This window comes from Pongo pygmaeus, chromosome 2, assembly GCF_028885625.2.
Source record: "Pongo pygmaeus isolate AG05252 chromosome 2, NHGRI_mPonPyg2-v2.0_pri, whole genome shotgun sequence".
Classification (NCBI taxonomy): Eukaryota; Metazoa; Chordata; class Mammalia; order Primates; family Hominidae; genus Pongo; species Pongo pygmaeus.
The window spans coordinates 1,748,752-1,771,546 of NC_085930.1; the positions used below are offsets into that span (position 1 = coordinate 1,748,752).

At 38.4% G+C, this 22,795-nt stretch overlaps 1 protein-coding gene across 3 annotated transcripts in view; it reads right to left on the reverse strand.

Moving 5' to 3' along the window:
* EPHA6 (EPH receptor A6) overlaps nt 1-22,795 on the reverse strand; it is a 959,072-nt gene that overhangs the window by 521,871 nt on the left and 414,406 nt on the right. For all 3 annotated transcript variants that reach the window (XM_054481297.2, XM_063661446.1, XM_063661447.1), the window contains exon 4: nt 3,410-3,565. In XM_054481297.2, coding sequence (XP_054337272.1) covers nt 3,410-3,565 — 156 coding nt within the window. The remainder of the gene's footprint in view (nt 1-3,409; nt 3,566-22,795) is intronic.

Sequence of the window (22,795 nt, forward strand, 5' to 3'; positions counted from 1 at the left end):
TCACTTAGCATGTACAATCAGAAAGCCAAAATTACATCTACTAATGAATAGCAACAATGAATGTATTACATTTTTATTAAATGTGTTCCATAAAAATATTTTATAAGGAAGTCTATAGTAATACAGACAAATCTATGAGCTGCATTAGTTAAGTTTAAAAAATTGGGACATCTCTAAGAAATGCCTCTAAGAAATATGTGACATTATGTAAGTCTAGTTTTGCTTCTATGGAAGTAAATAAAATAAGCAAAATTTTGGTACCAATTCATCACCAGGAAGGGCAAATGTTCACCTTAATATCTGACTTATGTAACTGATAAATAAAAATAAAAGCAAACAAAAACATAAAGTGGAGAAAGGACACCCTATTCAACAAATGGTGCTGGGACAATTGGCAAGCCACATGGAGAAGAATGAGACTGGATCCTCATCTCTCACCTTATACAAAAATCAAATCAATATAGATCAAAGACTTAAATCTAAGTTCTGAAACCATAAAAATTCTAGAAGATAACATTAGAAAAACTCTTCTCGACATTGGCCTATGCAAAGAGTTCAAGACCAAGAACCCAAAGCAAATGCAACGAAAACCAAAGACAAATAGATAGGACCTAATTAAACTAAAAAGCTTTCACACAGCAAAAGAAATAATCAGCAGAGTTAATGGACAACCCACAGAGCGGGAGGAAATATTTGCAAACTATGCATCCAACAAAGGAATTCAATCTGCAAGGAACTCAAACAAATCAGCAAGAAAAAAACCAAATAATCCCATCAAAAAGTTGGCAAAGGACATGGATAGACAATTCTCAAAAGAAGATATACAAACTGCCAACAGACATGAAAAAATGCTCAACATCACTAATTATCAAGAAAATGCAAATCAAAACCACAATGCAATACCACCTTACTCCTGCAAGAATGGCCATAATTAAGAAATCAAACAATCATAAATGTTGATGTGGATATGGTGAAAAGCAAACACTTACACTGCTGGTGGGAATGTAAACTAGTACAACTACCATGGATAACAGTATGGAGATTCTTTAAAGAACTAAAAGGAGAACTATCATTTCATCCAGCAATCCCCCCTATTAGGTATCTATCTACCCAGAGGAAAATATGTCATTATTTGACACTTGCACATGCATGTTTATAGGAGCACAATTTGCAATTGCAAAAAAATATGGAACCAGTCCAAATGCCCATCAGCTAATAAGTGGATAAAGAAAATGTGACATATGTATATATATATGTAACATTTATATCACATTTACATTATATATATATACATATACACACACCCACACACACACCATAGAATGCTACTCAGCAATAAAAAGGAACAAAATAATGGTATTTGCAGCAACCTGGAGTTGGAGACCATTATTCTAAGTGAAGTAATTCAGGAATGGAAAACCAAACATCATATGTTCTCACATAACTGGTGGCTAAGGTATGAGGAGGAACAACATAAGAATGATATACTGGAATTTGGGAACTCAGTGGGGAAGGATGGGAGGGTAGTGAGTGATAAAAGACTACACATTGAGTACAGTGTACACTGCTCAAGTGATGGATGCACCAAAATCTCAGAAATCACCACTAAAGAACTTCCCCCATGCAACCAAACACCACCCGTTCCCCAAAAACAATTGTTATAAAAATAAAAATTAAATAAAATCAGAGTTCCACAACCGACTGAACAGACCCCCTCATGGCCAAGCTTACCCCAGAGAAACCTTAAAACTGAGACTATGATGATGAGATGAGAGGCTGGACACACCTCCCTCCTTCACTACCATTAAGCTTTCTTCCTTAAGGGTTAAACAGAAGCCAGCCCTTTTTAAGGACCCACTGCACCGCTGATATCAACTATCTGATGCTGCCCCTCCCTTTTTGTGGTTTAGACATAACAACTAACCAGCATTCCTTCCTGATAAGAGACCACCAACCACGGAGTAGTTCTGGCCAGTCCAGAGCATGCTCAGTGAGGGTTTCTATGTCCTCTGCTTCACCTTTTGACATCAGAGGGCTGAAAACTCCACCCTTGGGTTGTGCTAACATGGCCATTTTTTGTACATGGGTCCCATGCTGAGGCATGAAGCTCAATTGCGCATGTGCACGTTTCTGCTTTCATAAATTTCATGAGTCCTATAGCGTATTTCATATGTGTCTTTGACCACCTCATTCAGCATAAATCCCTGTCATTCTTACCACCCTCAAAGTGCATGTCTTGGTCAGAGACTATATTTCCCAGCCTGCAGGATGGTCACCTTGCAAGCTGTAACTCTTCATAAAAAATAGTTTCGGCCAGGGGCAGTGGCTCATGCCTGTAATCCCAGCACTTTGGGAGGCCAAGGCAGGTGGATCACCTGAGGTCAGGAGTTTGAGACCAGGCTGGCCAACATGGTGAAACCCCATCTCTACTAAAAATATGAAAATTAGCCAGGCGTGGGGGTGTATGCCTGTAGTCCCAGCTACTCAGGAGGCTGAGGCAGGAGAATCACTTGAACCCAGGAGGTGGAGGCTGCAGTGAGCCGGGATCATGCCACTGCACTCCAGCCTGGACTACAAGAGCAAAACTCTGTCTCGAAAAAAAAAAAAGTCTCCTCTACCTTTTTCTAAATTTATATATTATGCTTTTGTTTTTATGTTAACATATTAAACAAGACTTTAAAAAAAATCTAAGGGGTGATATTTTACTTTTGCATAACTTAGCAATGTATTAATATATTCACTTTTATTTTTTAAATGTACTGATATTTTACAATATTTTAATAATGGAAGAATACAACTCATTTAAAATTCTTGGTGTATGCATTAAAATGACCCTCACATTTAGATTTAACATTCCATTGCTTCTAACCAAAAATATTGGAGAGAAAGTAAGAGGTGAAATGTGGAAAAACTCAAAAATATCTGCCTTTAAAGATAAATGTCAAGGAAACTTGAACTTTTCTACATAACAATAACACAATGACTTTTAAAGTTTCCTCTGGAATCTCCCTCACACGTTAACTATATGGTCCTAAATTGATGTGCTTTAAAAATGGTCAAGGGTTGAAGCAAAGAACGGAAGTTTTGTTCATAACTTCTCATGCAGCCTTCAACTGCTATAATTTCCTAAGGACAAATTATGGATAAGGAAAACTTGTAGGGCCTCAAACCAGTGCTGGCATTTGTACATCATGAATCAAAACAAATTTTGAGGAGTAAACACATTCTTTACAAAGAGTTGAAAAGCAACTATGCTGAGAAGAGAGAGAAGCTTTTTCCTTGACTGTTATCACAGACAAATAGCATTGATAATGCAAGATTTTGTACATTTACTTATTTTTTAAATTTAGAATGAAAAGACCAAAAGGGTTGGAAACAGAATTTCCAAATCCAAAATGTATAGACTTACTGGTACATGCCATAGAAGGTGGGTCTTTTGCAGCTCGGAAATAACCCTTTTCACACTGACAGACAGAAGTTGCTTCCATGTATGTTAAACTGTGTGGAGGGCATTTAGAACATTTTGTGTTCCCAGCAAAAGCTTTATAGAATCCTGGTCTGCAAGCTGTAAAAAGAGAAAAAAACATTTTTTTAGTTATTATTGCTAGGATTATTTTATTTGTACATGTACAACATACTTTAATTTATACACACATTGGATCTCAGAGTGCAGTGTTACACATACATAGAGAAGACATATATATTAAGATTAACAAATGAAATTAGTTATTGAGAGTTAATAAAACCACAATGCAATCATATTTTAGCTGAGGCTGCTAATTTTTAAAATCATACCTCAAGCATACACACATACACACACACACACCCACACGGGCACATGCACACATGCACACAAAATATCAGTGCTTACCTAAGAATGGGGATGCCCACAACTAGCAGTAAGGAAAATGATTTTGTGTCGTTCTCAGAGATGGCATTAAATAACATTAAATCACACTGTTCAAAATGTATTTACATTCTATTTTCCCTTCAGTTCTTCTGAGTAGTCAAGAAGAAAATTCTCTTCCTGTGTTGTGGGGTGGGGGGAGGGGGGAGGGATAGCATTAGGAGATATACCTAATGCTAAATGACGAGTTAATGGGTGCAGCACACCAGCATGGCACATGTATACATATGTAACTAACCTGCACATTGCGCACATGTACCCTAAAACTTAAAGTATAATAATAATAAAATAAAAAAATAAAAAAAAAGAAGAAAATTCTAATTTGGTGAAAGTATGTCTTTGACACCTTTCTTAGTGGCTAAATTTTCTTTTGTATATGCTGTAACTCTATTTTTTGATAGTTTATGTTTGCTTTCATAATAATATTTTTATAAATGATCTAGTAATTCAAAAGAAGCAAAATTATCAATTCCACACAGTAAAATTACTATCAAGAGGTTGGTTATTCAATATCAACGATGAGTGGTGGTACACATATATACAACAACAGTCTCTTCAATAACTTGTTAATAAATAAATAGTATATAGTCAATCAAAAAAAGGTTATTAAAATATTGTTCTAAAATTTTGAAAATTCAGAATACATAAATAATACATGAGAAACATCGCTAACATTTTCATAATTGAAGTATTGTTTAAAAATATTTAATTACTAAATGTGATCTTATGACAGCAGTTATGACAATGTATCATAAAATATTCAATAAATCTACCTTATACAGTTTGCCAATAAAATAATTGTTTTCTACTAAAATATGCAGTTTAAAATAACTGAATATATTCGACAGGATAGGTCTGTTAATAATTAGCCCAAAATTGCCGGGCGCGGTGGCTCACGCCTGTAATCCCAGCACTTCGGGAGGCCGAGGCGGGCTGATCACAAGGTCAGGAGATCGAGACCATTCTGGCTAACACGGTAAAACCCCCTCTCTACTAAAAATACAAAAAATCAGCTGGGCGTGGTGGCGGGCGCCTGTAGTCCCAGCTACTCGGGAGGCTGAGGCAGGAGAATGGCGTGAACCCAGGAGGCGGAGCTTGCAGTGAGCCGATATCGCGCCACTGCAGTCCAGCCTGGGTGACAGAGTGAGACTCCATCTCAAAACAAACAAACAAACAAACAAAATTAGCCAAAAATTAAAAAGTTGGACCTGAAATTTAAATAATACCTTTAATCTATAACAATATTTAAAATTCTAACATACTAGTCAATTTATAGAGAATATATAAATCTAAATGGGGAGTTTACATTCTAAATATTGCAATGGTATTTAAAATATTATTTTAAGATAAAGTAATATTTAAAACATTTTAAATATTATTTAAAAGGTTTTTAATGTTATTCTGTAGAATAAGACCGTTTAAAATTAATTAGGAATATGTATGCCATAGAACCACAATATAAAAGATATATATTACATGTACATATGTAGAACCTATAAGACACATAAAGAAGAATTATAAGCATATTATTTTCTTCTTTTAATCAGCCATGCAAATTTCAGCCAAAAACATTGTTCAGAATATAAAGTAGCTTGCTTATAACTTAATTTTGTGCAGCAAGACATTGTTACCTTTTATTTATTTTCTTTGGTAGCTAAAACAAGAATTTAAATAATTTCTTATCTGATGCGTTTTCTGTGAATTTTCTACTTCTTAGAATCTTTTCAGAATGCTTAGAACACCTCCTAAGATATTTAGAATAGGCTAGTGATATTCGAACTGTTCTTGAGAACAGTCTAATAACTAGCCTCTCAGCAACTATTCTTGCCCACTTTAATCCATTCTTCAGAGTGATCTTCTAAATATACTGTGTCTAACAGCAATATAAGGTGAGACACATATAAATAATTTTAAATTTTGTAGTAGCCACATTAAAATACTAAAAAGAAACAGGTGGAATTATATTTTAATAATATATTTTATTTAACCCAATATATCCAAAATATTATCATTTTAACATTATATCAACCATTGAAATATTTTACATTCCTTGGATTTTAAATTTTTTTTTTCTCAAAGTATTTGAAATCCTGTATGTACTTTAGCAGATTTCAATTTAAACTAACTGCATTTCAAGTGCCCAATAACCTCACATGGCTAGTGAATACCATACTGGATAGCCAAATTTTAACACAGAAATCTATTCATTACATCCTTCTATTTAAAAAATGCTTATAATTTTCCACCATATTAATGTTGAAGTTTAAAATATTTAACTTGGATTACAATGTTGCCCATGATTTGGCCCTGCCTACTTCTCCAACCACATCAGATGAAAATACTCCCTTCCTGCACCTTCTCCGTTAAGGCTTTGCCCTTCTACAGTTTATGGTCAACCCAGTAGCTGATGATCTCCTTAAAACATGTATAAGACTGTATTATGACTGGACTTAGAGCCTTCCATTGGCTTTCTCTTCCTCGGAGAGTAAAAGTTGTTGCCTTGATAACTGCCTCCCAAGCACTGCATGGTTTTGCTTCCCACCCCCTGTGACTCTGCTTTTCATTTCCTACCTTTTGTTCCTTCAGATACTTCGCTCTAGCCACACTGGCCTTTTCCAGAATCTTGCACACCCAAAGCTCCTTCCCACAACAGGGCTTTTTTTAACACTTGCTCTTACTCAGCTATCTGCATGCTTTAACCCTTCCTTTATATCAGGTCTTTGTTCAAATATCACCAGATTAATGAAGTCTTCCCTGCTTCCTGCTACACCCTGCTGCAATATTTCATATTATACTCCCCTCTCCAAAGAACTTCACATCTGATACATGATGCATTTAATTTTTAAATCATTCCACAGTAAAATGTATGCTCCAATAAAGAAGATATTTTTCTTTGTTTTGTTTTCTAAAATGCATTTCCAGGGTCTAGAACAGTGCTAGGCATTATTAGACCCTCAAATGAGGTATATTTGGCAAATAAAGGAATGAATTGCCAAAGATCTCCTTTAATTTCTATGGTTTTACAATGCTCTTTCTCCTGCTTTAAGACTTCTTCTCTGTTGAAAAGTCTCTTCATTGTATCTCTACCTCATGACCCACGTATGTTGCCAATTCCTCATAACCCCAATGACTCTGTGATTCACTTATCTTTCAGCTCACACTTCTTTAAGAGGGCCATTCTGACTTCTTAGGCCAAATTTAGTTTCTCAAAGGACCTGGGCCTTTTCCGCATTAGTTAGACCTTGGTAATTACCTGTTTAATGGCTGTAAGCACCACAAGAGCAGGTTTGTCTGGTGCTTAGTGCTTGTCATAATGTAGGTCCTCAATACATACTTGTTTAATTGAACTGGATAGTGTGTGAGTACTCTGCTAATTAAATTCCTGTAGAAGATTATGCATATCTACTTAATGCATGGTCTGATAATGGCACAATTCATCTTTCTTAGATTTATATGTTTTCTGCTTAATGTATTATAGGTAAGGGATGAAAACAGACAGTAAATATCTTGAAAGTGATTTAACTGTGTCTGAAAAATGATTATTCTAATATTGCAAAATGACCTAGCTATTAACAACTTTCTATTTGAAATTATTATTAATGTGAACTTGGATATTACTCCTAATGCAAAAAAGACACATACAAATTGGATATAAGAGCTGCAACTTTCAACTATCCCTGATTTCAAATGTTTTTGTACATCAACTTGCCTTTGAAATCCTAAAAATTTTGAACTCATAAAATATATTTGGATTACTTCAATATTTCTCTATTTCAATATTAACATTTAGTATAATATTTCATTTAAAAATAAAGAATTCTGTTGTTAGAAAATTACTATTGAGGCACTCACATTCTCTTATATAGCACACATTAATAGTATACAGCATATAACTCTCAGATCATATCATATTAGATTACAACTATTGTGTCAGGTGTTATCTCAGCTTTATGTAACTGCCACAAGCCAGAGATGGGCCTCAATATCACACATCACAGTATGCACAATGTCTACCATATTTCAGGCATATTTAGGTTTTAGAGTTTTTTGTTTGTTTGTTTGTTTGTTTTTGAGAAGGGGTCTGGCTCTGTTGTCCAGGCTGGAGTGCAGTGGTGCGATCTCGGCTCACTGCAACCTCTGCTCCCAGATCAAGCAATTCTCCTGCCTCAGCCTCCTGACTAGCTGGGATTATAGGCACCCATCACCACGTCCGCCTAATTTTTGTATTTCAGTAGAGATGGGGTTTCACCATGTTGGCAGGCTGGTCTCCAACTCCTGACCTCGAGTGATCCACCCGCCTCGGCCTCCCAAAGTGCTGGGATTACAGGCATGAGCCACTGCACCCAGCCTTTTACACTGTAAAAATGGAATGAAGGTAAATAAATGGTGAATGCTAATACCAAACATGAGATAATTGCACAAGTATTCTGTGTATCTATTCAATTAGTGGTCTTAGGTTTTGTTAGAATTGGGTTATAAATGGGATATCAGTACTTATGTCTTGAGAACTTTTAAATTTCTTTCTTATATATTCTTTCCTTCTCTACTACTTCCTTATTTTTCTGTTTATATTATAGGATGTATAAACTTCTTGCTTTCAAGAAACAAGCAAGTGAAGATAAGAATGTTTTCCAACATATGTCTATATTCTACAGAATCATGTTGGAAAGTTACAGGTTATCTAACAAAGTGGTTTCTATTATTTTTTCCTTTAGAAAAATCTATTTGGGAACAGACCATCGTTACTTTTTTTTTTTTTTTTTTGAGACAGAGTCTTGCTCTGTCACCAGGCTGGAGTGCAGTGGCAGGATCTCGGCTCACCACAACCTCCAAGTCCCTGGTTCAAGCGATTCTCCTGTCTCAGCCTCCCGAGTTGGGTTCATAGGCATGCACCATCATGCCCATCTAATTTTTGTATTTTTAGTAGAGTCCAGGTTTCACTGTGTTGGCCAGATGGTCTCCATCTCGTGACTTTGTGATCCGCCTGCCTTGGCCTCCCAAAGTGCTGGGATTACAGGCATGAGCCACCGTAGCCAGCCTGCATTACCTTTTTAATTTCTACTTTTAAGTTTTCCCCCATAATAATAAAGATTTATTATTTAAATCACTACATCTTTTGGAATAGTGCATTCATCTCAGGTCTGCCTGTCTCTGCTTTCTCCCTGCTCATAACCACTCCACAGTTTCTGCAAGTTACATTTCTAAATAGTAGATATGGCTATGCTATTCTCTATTGTCTATAGTAAGAGTTTAGCCTTTTTGCAAAACCAGACCACTGCATAGATTTGTACAGACTGATTTGGTTAGGCTTTGTGTCCCCACCCAAATCTCATTTTGAATTATAATCCTCATAATCCCCATGTGTCAAGGGAGAGACCAGGTGGATATAATTGAATCATGGGGGTGGTTTCCCCCATGCTGTCTTTGTGATATTGAGTGAGTTCTCACAAGATCAGATGGTTTTATAAGGGGCTCTTCCCCTTTCTCTAGGCAATTCTCCTTCCTCTTGCCTTGTGAAGAAGGTCCCTTGCTTCCCCTTTGCCTTCTGCCATGATTGTAAATTTCCTGAGGCTTCTCCAGACATGTTAAACTGGTGGTCAATTACACCTCTTTCCTTTATAAATTACCCAATCTTGGGCATACTACTTTATAGTAGTATGAAAATGGAATAATACAGTAAATTGGTACCAAAGAGAGTGGGGTACTGCTATAAAGATACCAAAAGTGTGGAAGCGTCTTTGGAAATGGGTAACAGGCAAAAGTTGGAAAGTTTGGAGGGCTCAGAAGAAGATAGGAAGATGTGGGAAAGTTTGGAACTTTCTAGAGACCTGGAGGGCTCAGAAGAAGACAGGAAGATGTGGGAAAGTTTGGAACTTCCTAGAGGCTTGTTGAATGACTCAGAACAAAATGCTGATAGTGATATGGACAATTAAGTCAAGGCTGAGGTGGGCTCAGATGGAGATAAGGAGCTTGTTGTGCACTGGAATAAAGGTGACTCTTGCTATGCTTTAGCAAAGAGACTGGTGGCATTTTGCTTCTGTCGCAGAGATCTGTGGAACTTTGAACTCATGAGAGATGATTTAGGGTAACTGGCAGAAGAAATTTCTAAGCAGCAAAGCATTCAAGATGTTACTTGGGTGCTCTTAAAACCATTCAGTTTTATACATTCACAAAGAGATGGTTTGAAATTAGAACTTATGTTTAAAAGGGAAATAGAGCATAAAATTTTTGAAAATTTGCAACCTGATGATACAATAGAAAAGAAAAACCCATTTTCTGGGGAGAAATTAAAGCTGGCTGCAGGAATTTGCATAACTAACAAGGAGCTGAATGCTAATTGCCAAGACAATGGAGAAAATATTTCTAGGGCATTTCAGAGATATTCACGGCAGCACTTCCCATCACAAACCTAGAGGCCTAGGAGGGAAAAAAGGTTTCATGGGCTGGGCCCAGGGCCCAGCTGCCCTGTGCAGCCTTGGGACATGGCACCCTGCACCCCAGTCACTCCAGCTTCAGCCATGGCTAAAAGGGGCCAAGGTACAGCTTGGGCCATTGCTTCAGAGGTTGCAATCCCCAAGCATTGGTGGCTTCCATGTGCTGTTGGGCCTTTAGGTACACAGAAGACAAGAATTGAGCCTTGGGAGTTTCTACCCAGATTTCAGAGGATGTATGGAAATGCCTAGATTAACATTTAGTATAATATTTCATTATATGGCAAAAGTCTGATGCAGGGGTGGAGCCCTCATGGGGAACCTCATGGGCAATGAAGAGGGAAAATGTAGGGTTTAAACACCCACACAGAGTCCCCACTTGGGTACTGCCTAGTGGCACTGTGAGAAGAGGGCCACCATCCACTAAACCCCAGAATGGTAGACCACCGACAGCCTGCACCATGTGCCTGGAAAAGCCACAGACACTCAATGCCAGCCCATAAAAGCAGCCAGGAGTGGAGCTGTACCCTGCAAAGCCACAGGGGTAGAGCTGTCCAAGACTGTGGGATCCCACCTCTTGCATCAGGGTGACCTGAAAGTGAGACAAGAAGTCAAAGGAGATCATTCTGCAGCTTGAAGATTTGACTGCCACACTAGATTTCAGACTTACACAAGGCCTGGAGCCCTTTTGTTCTGGTCAATTTCTCCCATTTGGAATGGGTGTATTTACCCAATGCCTGTACCCCTATTGTATCTAGAAACTAATTCACTTGCTTTTGATTTTACAGGCTCATAGGTTGAAGGGACTTGCCTTTTCTCAGATGAGACTTTGGACTTGGAATTTTGGGTTAATGCTGGAATGAATTATGACTTTGGGGGACAGTTGGGAAGGCATGATTGGTATCATAATGTGAAAAGGATATGATATTTGGGTAGGGCCAGGGACAGAATGATTTGGTTAGGCTTTTTATCCCCAACCAAGTCTCATCTTGAATTATAATCCCTATAATCCCTATGTGTCAAGGGAGAGACCAGGTGGATGTAATTGAATCATGGGGGTGGTTTCCCTCATGCTATTCTCATGATAGTGAGTGACTTCTTACAAGATCTGATGGTTTTATAAGGGGCTCTTCCTACTTTGCTAGGCACTTCTCCTTCCGTCTTGTGAAAAAGGTGCCTTGCTTCCTTTTCGCCTTCCGCCACAATTGTAAGTTTCCTAAGGCTTCCCCAGCCATACTGAATTGTGAGCCAATTAAACCTCTATTTTTTATAAATTACCTTGTCTCAGGCAGTTCTTTATAGCACTATGAAAATGGACTAATACACAGACTGAAAGCTAAGAATGGTTTTACATTTTTTTTTTAAGATAGGGTCTCACTCTTTCATCCAGGCTAGAGTGCAATGGCATGATTACAGCTTACTGCAGCCTCCATCTCCCAAGCTCAGGTGGTCCTCCCACATCAGCCTCCCAAGTAGCTGGGACTACAGGCATGCACCACCATGCCAGCTAATTTTTGTGTTTTTTGTAGAGAGGGGTTTTTGCCATATTGTTCAGGCTGGTCCCATTCTTCTGTGCTTCAGTGATCTGCCTTGCCTCAGCCTGCCAAAGTGCTGAGACTATAGGCATGAGCATCTGCACCCAGCCTTTATATTTTTAAATGATTATATAAGTATATGATATTATAGATTTTTGACTCAGACTTCAAAGTCTAAAGTACATACTCTATGGCTTTTCACAGAAAAAATATGACAATACCTGGTTTCTAGAATAAAGTCCAAACTGAGATTAGCATTTAATTTCCTCCAGAGATGGACTCACATCTATTTTTCCAAACTCACCTTCCACTGCTACAGAAATTTTATACTTCTTGCCACTCCCTACATGGACCATATTATTTTCTCACAGCTTTACTGAAGTATAATTGGCATACAGAAAACTTCAAATAAAGCATACGATTGGGTATTGTGATAAATCTACACAACTGTGAAAACTTTGCACAATCAAGATAGCAAATATATCTGTCAATCCCAGAAGTTTTCTTATACCTCTTCATTTTAGGGTATTTTCATTTTTATATTTAAAGTATGTTTCTCTGAAGCAGCACATACCTGGGTCTTGTAAAAAAATACTATTTGACAATCTATGCCATTTAATTGGGGTATTTAGATCATTTATATTTAATGTGATTACTGATATTCTTAGGTTTAATTCTACCTTGCTATTTGCTTTGCATCTGTCCCATGTCTTTGTTATTTTCCTCTTTTCCTATGTTATTTTAGAAAAGTAACATACTTTTTACGATCTGTTTTATCTTCTTTGTTGAATTTTTTTATTAGTAAAATTTAAGTGAGCACTCACAGAGAACCTCTGCACCTCTCTGGAGTTGTCTTTTGGAAAGCCCTTTTCTCTGTCGTACTGACGTTGTGAAATCTTGCTACCTTGATTTCCCTGAACTCTCAGATCTGTCTTCTCAATTAATAGTGCATTAAGGAGTTTATAAGGTTTTATCAGGGTCCTCTCTCCCTGTGCCAGGGCCTAAAAATTTACCCTAAATAGTAAGTTGGGGAAATTGTAGGGCTTTCCTCTTTTAATTACTATCTCTTGGTTATCTGATGTCTCATATCTTAAATATGTTTTTTCCACATATTTTAAATGAGTTTTCTTATCTCAGATAGTAGAAGTTACTCCATCTTGACCAAAAGTAAAAATCAGACTGCTTGAGTCATCCTAAATTCTTATTTTTCTGTCTTCATATTTCACTGTCTTCTATAATGTCCTTTTCCTATCTACTATATCTAGTTTCTCAAAGACATATTTAAATAACTTATTTTAAAGTGCAATGTAATACTACCACCTGTACCAGAATACTTAAGATGAAATAAACACACAATACCAAATGTTTCTGAGAATATGGAGCAATATGAACTGTAAAATATCACTGGAGGAGTTTAAGTTGGTGCTACCACTTTAGAGGACTGTTTGGCAGTACTTACTATAGATGAACATAGGCCTACGATTTGATATAACAATTCCACTGCTTGCTATATGCCCAAAAGAAAAGCATGAGATGAAAGGGGCCTATCCCCCTGCAGTAGTCACACTAATTTCCATTGCTACATGAGTTATTGATCCTCCACTTGATTTTCATTTTCTGAAATTTGTTGACATTGATGTGGTTTGGATATTTGTCTTCTTGAAATCTCATGTTGAAATGTGATTCTCAGTGTTGGAGGTGGGGCCTGGTGGGAGATGACGGAATCATGGAGGTGGATTCCTCATGAATGGTTTAGAAGCATCCCCTGTTTATAAGTGAGTTGTTGCTCAGTTAGTTCATGCGAGATAAGGTTGTTTAAAAGTCTAGGACCACAACTTCCCCACCCCTTGCTCCTGCTCACACCATGTGATGTACAGGCTCCCCTTCTCCTCCTACCATAATTAGAAGCTTCCTGAGCCCCTCACCAGAAGCAGAAGCTGGAGCCATGCTTGTACTGCCAGAAGAATCATGAGCCAATTAAACCTCTTTTCATTACAAATTACCCATCTCAGGTTCTTCTTTATAGCAATAAAGACATGACCTAATACAGACATTGACTTTTCTCACCTGATGTAGTTTCTTTTCCCTTTCTCTTTTGCTTTCTTCTTGTTAGAGTAAACATTCTATATACCCTTATTCCTGTTAGTGAATTGTCAAAAAGGCATAGAGGTAAACTAATATGTTCAATAAACTATGTTTAACAAAAAGCTTTTACCTTCCTAAATTTCAGATCATATAATTGGAGGAAGTATATTCAGTTAAGAATAATCAAATTACAAACATATCCTTATTTCTGAAATATGTTTTGAAATTTTTATTTCAAAATATGTTTATAATTTCAGAAACTTTATGTGATTGCTTAAAATAACAATGAAAATGTCATACATATGGCAAAAGTCAATTTTTAGAGAAGACATATTAAACGCAAACTAAATATGGATACTGTGATTGAAATATCACTAATTTTCTTTTTCTTTTCTTTTTTTTTTTTTGAGACGAAGTTTTGCTCTTGTTGCCCAGACTGAAGTGCAGTGGCACGATCTCAGCTCACTGCAACCTCCGCCTCCTGGGTTCAAGCAGTTCTCCTGCCTCAGCCTCCTGAGTAGCTGGAATTACAGATGCCTGCCACCATGCCTGACTATGCTAATTATCTTATAAAACAATTTCCCTTATAGACGTTTGAAATTTCATTACCCACAGAAAATTGAAATCAGAATATTGAAGTATTGATTGAAACACAGCTGAAGACTGTGACTTTCAGTCACATACACACACACACAAAGTATGTCTCTAATAAAACAAAAAATAAGAAATGAATAATATGTTCTACTCATACCTTCACAATTGAGTGGTTAGACTATATATTGTTAGCAGTGTTTTTAGGCTTATCCTTATTATCAGAGAACTGGAAGACAAAAAAATAACATGAGAAATCCTAGCTAGCATATCATGCTGTGTGGTTGTCATTGTTTGATGAAATATTGAATTGCATCTTGTGTGTCAGGAACTGATATTAATATAACTGACTGCTTTTCCTTCATGGTGTTCAATAGCCTGTAAGTTTAGATAAACCTGTATGACTTATCAGTAAAATATATGATCTGCATCATTTCTCAAAATAATAGGATTCTTGAAAGAACTTTAAGAAACTGGCAAAAACAGTATCATTTATGTTTTCCTAGATGCTGCTGTACAATAAATATTGTTGTCAAGTGATTGGCAAAAGCAAGGAAGATTAAGGAATTTAAACGTAAGAAAACTGCAAAACGTAAGGGTGAATAAACACACATCTGTTGCTTCTTCTGAATAACCTCATAGCATCCACTGAAATTCTCAAATTCACCAAATCCAAGCCTATAAATAATAAACTTGTATATTCAGTTAAGAATAACCAAATTACAAACATATCCTTATTTCTGAAATATGTTTTGAAATTTTTATTTCAAAATATGCTTATAATTTGAGAAACTTCATGTGATTGCTTAAAATAACAATGAAAATGTTATACATATGGCAAAAGTCAAAGTAAATTTTTAGAGAAAGATATATATTAAAGGCAAACTAAATATGAATACAGTGATTGAAATATCACTAATTTTCTTTTCATTTTTTTTTTTTTGAGACAAAGTTTCGCTCTTGTTGCCCAGGCTGGAGTGCAGTGGCACTCCATGTTTTTCTGTTGGGCAAATAGCAATAGTATTGTGCTTCAAAATATTCAATCCAACTTTCTTCAGAGGATGGGAACTATAAAGAATACATGAAGCCAGGTGAGGTGGCTCAAGACTGTAATCCCTATCACTTTAGGAAGCTAAGGTGGGTGAATCACTTGTGGTCTGGAGTTTCAGACCAGCCTGGCCAACATGGTGAAACCCTGTCTCTACTAAAAATACAAAAATTAGCCAGGCATAGTGGCAAGCACCTGGAATTCCAGCTCCTTGGGAGGCTGAGGCATGAGAATCACTTGAACCTGGGAGGCGGAGGTTGCAGTGAGCTGAGACTGCACCACTGCACTCCAGCCTGGGCAATAGAGTGAGACTCCCTCTCTCTCTCTCTCTCTCTCTCACACACACACACACACACACACACACGGACACACAAAGAACACGTGAGATTATAATTAGGTAATGTATGTAAAGGAGTACTGGTACTAATTTCAATTTCTTACTGTCATCAGATAAATGCTTTAATGAACTTCCCATTGAATAAAAAAATAGAAAAACCATTAGACCTACATAAATATACTGCAAGTTACATCAATTTAATCCCAACGAATCAGAGTAAAATGCTCTTGTTCCAGAAAGGATAGAGCAAACACATGGCATACTCTTTCTCCCGCTTAACTATAAAATCTAGGAAGAATACACAAAGCAGCAATTTGAGGACTCGAAGTAGAAGTAGGCATATTGGAGAAGACCAAAATGTGAAGTATTGCTGGGCTGATGATAAGTTTACCATTGTTCTCATTCATCTTTCTAATTCCCACTGAACTGTCTTCTGGCCTGAATGAACTGGAAACTTGGAAGTGGACACCAGGCCATAGACAGCTCCAGGACAAGCTTGCTCATTTTAGCTTTAGGAGTGGGAATCAGAATTCATAATGCTCAGAGGGAATGTGGCAATTCCCCGCCCATTTTTTCTTTTCTTCCTTAACTCTTGCCTAGTCCTCAAGCAATCACAAAGTGATGGTGGTGGTGGTGGCCAGAAATGGGAAACACAGGAGTCGAAATTCTAAGAAAGTAAACTTTCTTGTTTGTTCATTGAAGCTGTGGTTCCAAGAGGGTGGGTCAACCTCCATTGTGTTTCTTTTTCTCTCTGTCCTCCTCTCACACGGCTCTGGAAGTGAACGTGGTTGCAGAACGGCACAGCAGAGTGGACGAAATAAAGCCTCAGCCTTCTTGCCAAGGCATCTTATAGAGAAACCACAGGAAACCAGAAAGCACCCGGAGAACATGCAGAGAGAGAGAAGTTTAGAAAAGCAATCCATAAACTTGTTTATGAACTCTTGAGCTTACTCCCAAATGCACACATGTGGATTCTATTCTATTTAACATGCCAAAGACTTAAGAACTAGGCCAAGACCAGCACACAGGTATCAGACAAGCAGTCAGGTTTTTAAACTTCTGGTTATGTAAAGAAGAGGACATCAACATAGAAATCACATACTGTTGTGGAGGAGGAGCCAAGATGGCCGAATAGGAAGAGCTCCGGTCTACAGCTCCCAGTGTGAGCGACGCACAAGACGGGTGATTTCTGCATTTCCATCTCAGGTACCGGGTTCATCACACTAGGGAGTGCCAGACAGTGGGCGCAGGACAGTGGGTGCAGCGCACCGTGTGCCAGCCGAAGCAGGGCGAGGCATTGCCTCACTCGGGAGATGCAAGGGGTCAGGGAGTTCCCTTTTCTGGTCAAGGAAAGGGGTGACAGACGGCACCTGGAAAATCGGGCCACTCCCACCCGAATACTGCGCTTTTCCGACGGGCTTAGGAAACAGCGCACCAGGAGATTATATCTCGCACCTGGCTCGGAGGGTCCTACGCCCACGGAGTCTTGCTGATTGCTAGCACAGCAGTCTGAGATCAAACTGCAAGGCAGCACCGAGGCTGGGGGAGGGGCGCCCGCCATTGCCCAGGCTCGCTTAGGTAAACAAAGCAACTGGGAAGCTCGAACTGGGTGGAGCCCACCACAGCTCAAGGAGGCCTGCCTGCCTCTGTAGGCTCCACCTCTGGGGGCAGGGCACAGACAAACAAAAAGACAACAGTAACCTCTGCAGACTTAAATGTCCCCCCTGTCTGACAGCTTTGAGGAGAGCAGTGGTTCTCCCAGCACACAGCTGGAGATCTGAGAATGGGAAGACTGCCTCCTCAAGTGGGTCCCTGACCCCTGATCCCTGAGCAGCCTAACTGGGAGGCACCCCCAAGTAGGGGCAGACTGACACCTCACATGCCCAGGTACTCCTCTGAGACAAAACTTCCAGAGGAACGATCAGACAGCAGCATTCGCGGATCACGAAAATCCGCGGTTCTGCAGACACCGCTGCTGATACCCAGGCAAACAGGGTCTGGAGTGGACCTCTAGCAAACTCCAATAGATCTGCAGTGGAGGGTACTGTCTGTTAGAAGGAAAACTAACAAACAGAAAGGACATCCACACCAAAAACCCATCTGTACATCATCATCATCAAAGACCAAAAGTAGATAAAACCACAAAGATGGGGAAAAAACAAAGCAGAAAAACTGGAAACTCTAAAAAGCAGAGTGCCTCTCCTCCTCCAAAGGAATGCAGTTCCTCACCAGCAACGGAACAAAGTTGGATGGAGAATGACTTTGACGAGTTGAGAGAAGAAGGCTTCAGACGATCAAACTACTCTGAGCTACAGGAGGAAATTCAAACTAAAGGCAAAGAAGTTGAAAACTTTGAAAAAAATTTAGACGAATGTATAACTAGAATAACCAATACAGAGAAGTGCTTAAAGGAACTGATGGAGCTGAAAGCCAAGGCTCGAGAACTACGTGAAAAATGCAGAAGCCTCAGGAGCTGACGCGATCAACTGGAAGAAAGGGTATCAGTGATGGAAGATGAAATGAATGAAATGAAGCGAGAAGGGAAGTTTAGAGAAAAAAGAATAAAAAGAAACGAACAAAGCCTCCAAGAAATATGGGACTATGTGAAAAGACCAAATCTGTATCTGATTGGTGTACCTGAAAGTGACGGGGAGAATGGAACCAAGATGGAAAACACTCTGCAGGATATTATTCAGGAGAACTTCCCCAGTCTAGCAAGGTGGGCCAACATTCAGATTCAGGAAATACAGAGAATGCCACAAAGATACTCCTCGAGAAGAGCAACTCCAAGACACATAATAGTCAGATTTACCAAAGTTGAAATGAAGGAAAAAATGTTAAGGGCAGCCAGAGAGAAAGGTCGGGTTACCCACAAAGGGAATCCCATCAGATTAACAGTGGATCTCTCAGCAGAAACTCTACAAGCCAGAAGAGAGTGGGGGCCAATATTCAACATTCTTAAAGAAAAGAATTTTCAATCCAGAATTTCATATGCAGCCAAACTAAGCTTCATAAGTGAAGGAGAAATAAAATACTTTACAGACAAGCAAATGCTGAGAGATTTTGTCACCACCAGGCCTGCCCTAAAAGAGCTCCTGAAGGAAGCACTAAACATGGAAAGGCACAACCGGTACCAGCCGCTGCAAAATCATGCCAAAATGTAAAGACCATCGAGACTAGGAAGAAACTGCATCAACTAATGAGCAAAATAACCAGGTAACATCATAATGACAGGATCAAATTCACCCATAACAATATTAACTTTAAATGTAAATGGACTAAATGCTCCAATTAAAAGACACAGACTGGCAAATTGGATAAAGAGTCAAGACCCATCAGTGTGCTGTATTCAGGAAAACCATCTCACGTGCAGAGACACACATAGGCTCAAAATAAAAGGATGGAGGAAGATCTACCAAGCAAATGGAAAACAAAAAAAGGCAGAGGTTGCAATCCTAGTCTCTGATAAAACAGGCTTTAAACCAACAAAGATCAAAAGAGACAAAGAAGGCCATTACATAATGGTAAAGGGATCAATTCAACAAGAAAAGCTAACTATCCTAAATATACATGCACCTAATAAAGGAGCACCCAGATTCATGAAGCAAGTCTTGAGTGACCTACAAACAGACTTAGACTTCCACACAATAATAATGGGAGACTTTAACACCCCACGGTCAACATTAGACAGATCAACGAGACAGAAAGTTAACAAGGATATCCAGGAATTGAACTCAGCTCTGCACCAAGTGGACCTAATAGACATCTACAGAACTCTCCACCCCAAATCAACAGAATATACTTTCTTTTCAGCACCACACCACACCTATTCCAAAATTGACCACATAGTTGGAAGTAAAGCTCTCCTCAGCAAATGTAAAAGAACAGAAATTAACAAACTGTCTCTCAGACCACAGTGCAATCAAACTAGAACTCAGGATCAAGAAACTCACTCAAAACCGCTCAACTACATGGAAACTGAACAACCTGCTCCTGAATGACTACTGGGTACATAACGAAATGAAGGCAGAAATAAAGACGTTCTTTGTAACCAACGAGAACAAAGACACAACATACCAGAATCTCTGGGACACATTCAAAGCAGTGTGTAGGGGGAAATTTATAGCACTAAATGCCCACAACAGAAAGCAGGAAAGATCCAAAATTGACACCCTAACATCACAATTAAAAGAACTAGAAAAGCAAGAGCAAACACATTCAACAGCTAGCAGAAGGCAAGAAATAACTAAAATCAGAGCAGAACTAAAGGAAATAGAGACACAAAAAACCCTTCAAAAAATTAATGAATCCAGGAGCTGCTTTTTTGAAAGGATCAACAAAATTGATATACCACTGGCAAGACTAATAAAGAAGAAAAGAGAGAACAATCAAATAGATGCAATAAAAAATGATAAAGGGGATATCACCACTGATCCCACAGACATACAAACTACCATCAGAGAATAATACAAACACCTCTATGCAAATAAACTAGAAAATCTAGAAGACATGGATAAATTCCTCGACACATACACTCTCCCAAGACTAAACCAGGAAGAACTTGAATCTCTGAATAGACCAATAAGAGGATCTGACATTGTGGCAATATCAATAGCTTACCAACCAAAAAGAGTCCAGGACCAGATGCATTCACAGCCGAATTCTATCAGAGGTACAAGGAGGAACTGGTACCATTCCTTCTGAAACTATTCCAATCAATAGAAAAAGAGGGAATCCTCCCTAACTCATTTTATGAGGCCAGCATCATCCTGATACCAAAGCCGGGCAGAGACACAACAAAAAAAGAGAATTTTAGACCAATATCCTTGATGAACATTGATGCAAAAATCCTCAATAAAATACTGGCAAACCGAATCCAGCAGCACATCAAAAAGCTTATCCACCATGATCAAGTGGGCTTCATCCCTGGGATGCAAGGCTGGTTCAATATACTCAAATCAATAAATGTAATCCAGCATATAAACAGAACCAAAGACAAAAACCACATGATTATCTCAATAGATGCAGAAAAGGTCTTTGACAAAATTCAACAAATCTTCATGCTAAAAACTCTCAATAAATTAGGTATTGATGGGACGTATCTCAAAATAATAAGAGCTATCTATGACAGACCCACAGCCAATATCATACTGAATGGGCAAAAACCGGAAGCATTCCCTTTGAAAACTCACACAAGACAGGGATGCCCTCTCTCACCACTCCTATTCAACATAGTGTTGGAAGTTCTGGCTAGGGCAATCAGGCAGGAGAAGGACATAAAGGGTATTCAATTAGGAAAAGAGGAAGTCAAATTGTCCCTGTTTGCAGATGACATGATTGTATATCTAGAAAACCCCATTGACTCAGCCCAAAATCTCCTTAAGCTGATAAGCAACTTCAGCAAAGTCTCAGGACACAAAATCAATGTACAAAAATCCAAGCATTCTTATACACCAATAACAGACAAACACAGAGCCAAATCATGAGTGAACTCCCATTCACAATTGCTTCAAAGAGAATAAAATGCCTAGGAATCCAACTTACAAGGGATGTGAAGGACCTCTTCAAGGAGAACTACAAACCACTGCTCAATGAAATAAAAGAGGATACAAACAAATGGAAGAACATTCCATGCTCACGGGTAGGAAGAATCAATATCGTGAAAATGGCCATACTGCCCAAGGTAATTTATAGATTCAATGCCATCCCCATCAAGCTACCAATGACTTTCTTCACAGAATTGGAAAAAAACTACTTTAAACTTCATATGTAACCAAAAAAGAGCCCACATCACCAAGTCAATCCTAAGCCAAAAGAACAAAACTGGAGGCATCACGCTACCTGACCTCAAAATATACTACAAGGCCACAGTAACCAAAACAGCATGGTACTGATACCAAAACAGAGATATAGATCAATGGAACAGAACAGAGCCCTCAGAAATAATGCTGCTTGTCTACAACTATGTGATCTTTGACAAACCTGAGAAAAACACGCAATGGGGAAAGGATTCCCTATTTAATAAATGGTGCTGGGAAAACTGGCTAGCCATATGTAGAAAGCTGAAACTGGATCCCTTCCTTACACCTTATACAAAAATTAATTCAAGATGGATTAAAGACTTAAATGTTAGACATAAAACCATAAAAACCCTAGAAGAAAACCTAGGCATTACCATTCAGGACATAGGCATGGGCAAGGACTTCATGTCTAAAACACCAAAAGCAATGGCAACAAAAGCCAAAATTGACAAATGGGATCTAATTAAACTAAAGAGCTTCTGCACAGCAAAAGAAACTACCATCAGAGTGAACAGGCAACCTACAGAATGGGAGAAAATTTTTGCAATCTAGTCATCTGACAAAGGGCCAATATCCAGAATCTACAATGAACTCCAACAAATTTACAAGAAAAAAACAAACAACCCCATCAAAAAGTGGGCACAGGATATGAACAGACACTTCTCAAAAGAAGACATTTATGCAGCCAAAAGACACATGAAAAAATGCTCATCATCACTGGCCATCAGAGAAATGCAAATCAAAACCACAATGAGATACCATCTCACACCAGTTAGAATGGCAATCATTAAAAAGTCAGGAAACAATAGGTGCTGGAGAGGATGTGGAGAAATAGGAACACTTTTACACTGTTGGTGGGACTGTAAACTAGTTCAACCATTGTGGAAGTCAGTGTGGTGATTCCTCAGGGATCTAGAACTAGAAATACCATTTGACCCAGCGATCCCATTACTGGGTATATACCCAAAGGACTATAAATCATGCTGCTATAAAGACACATGCACACATATGCTTATTGCGGCACTATTCACAATAGCAAAGACTTGGAACCAACCCAAAT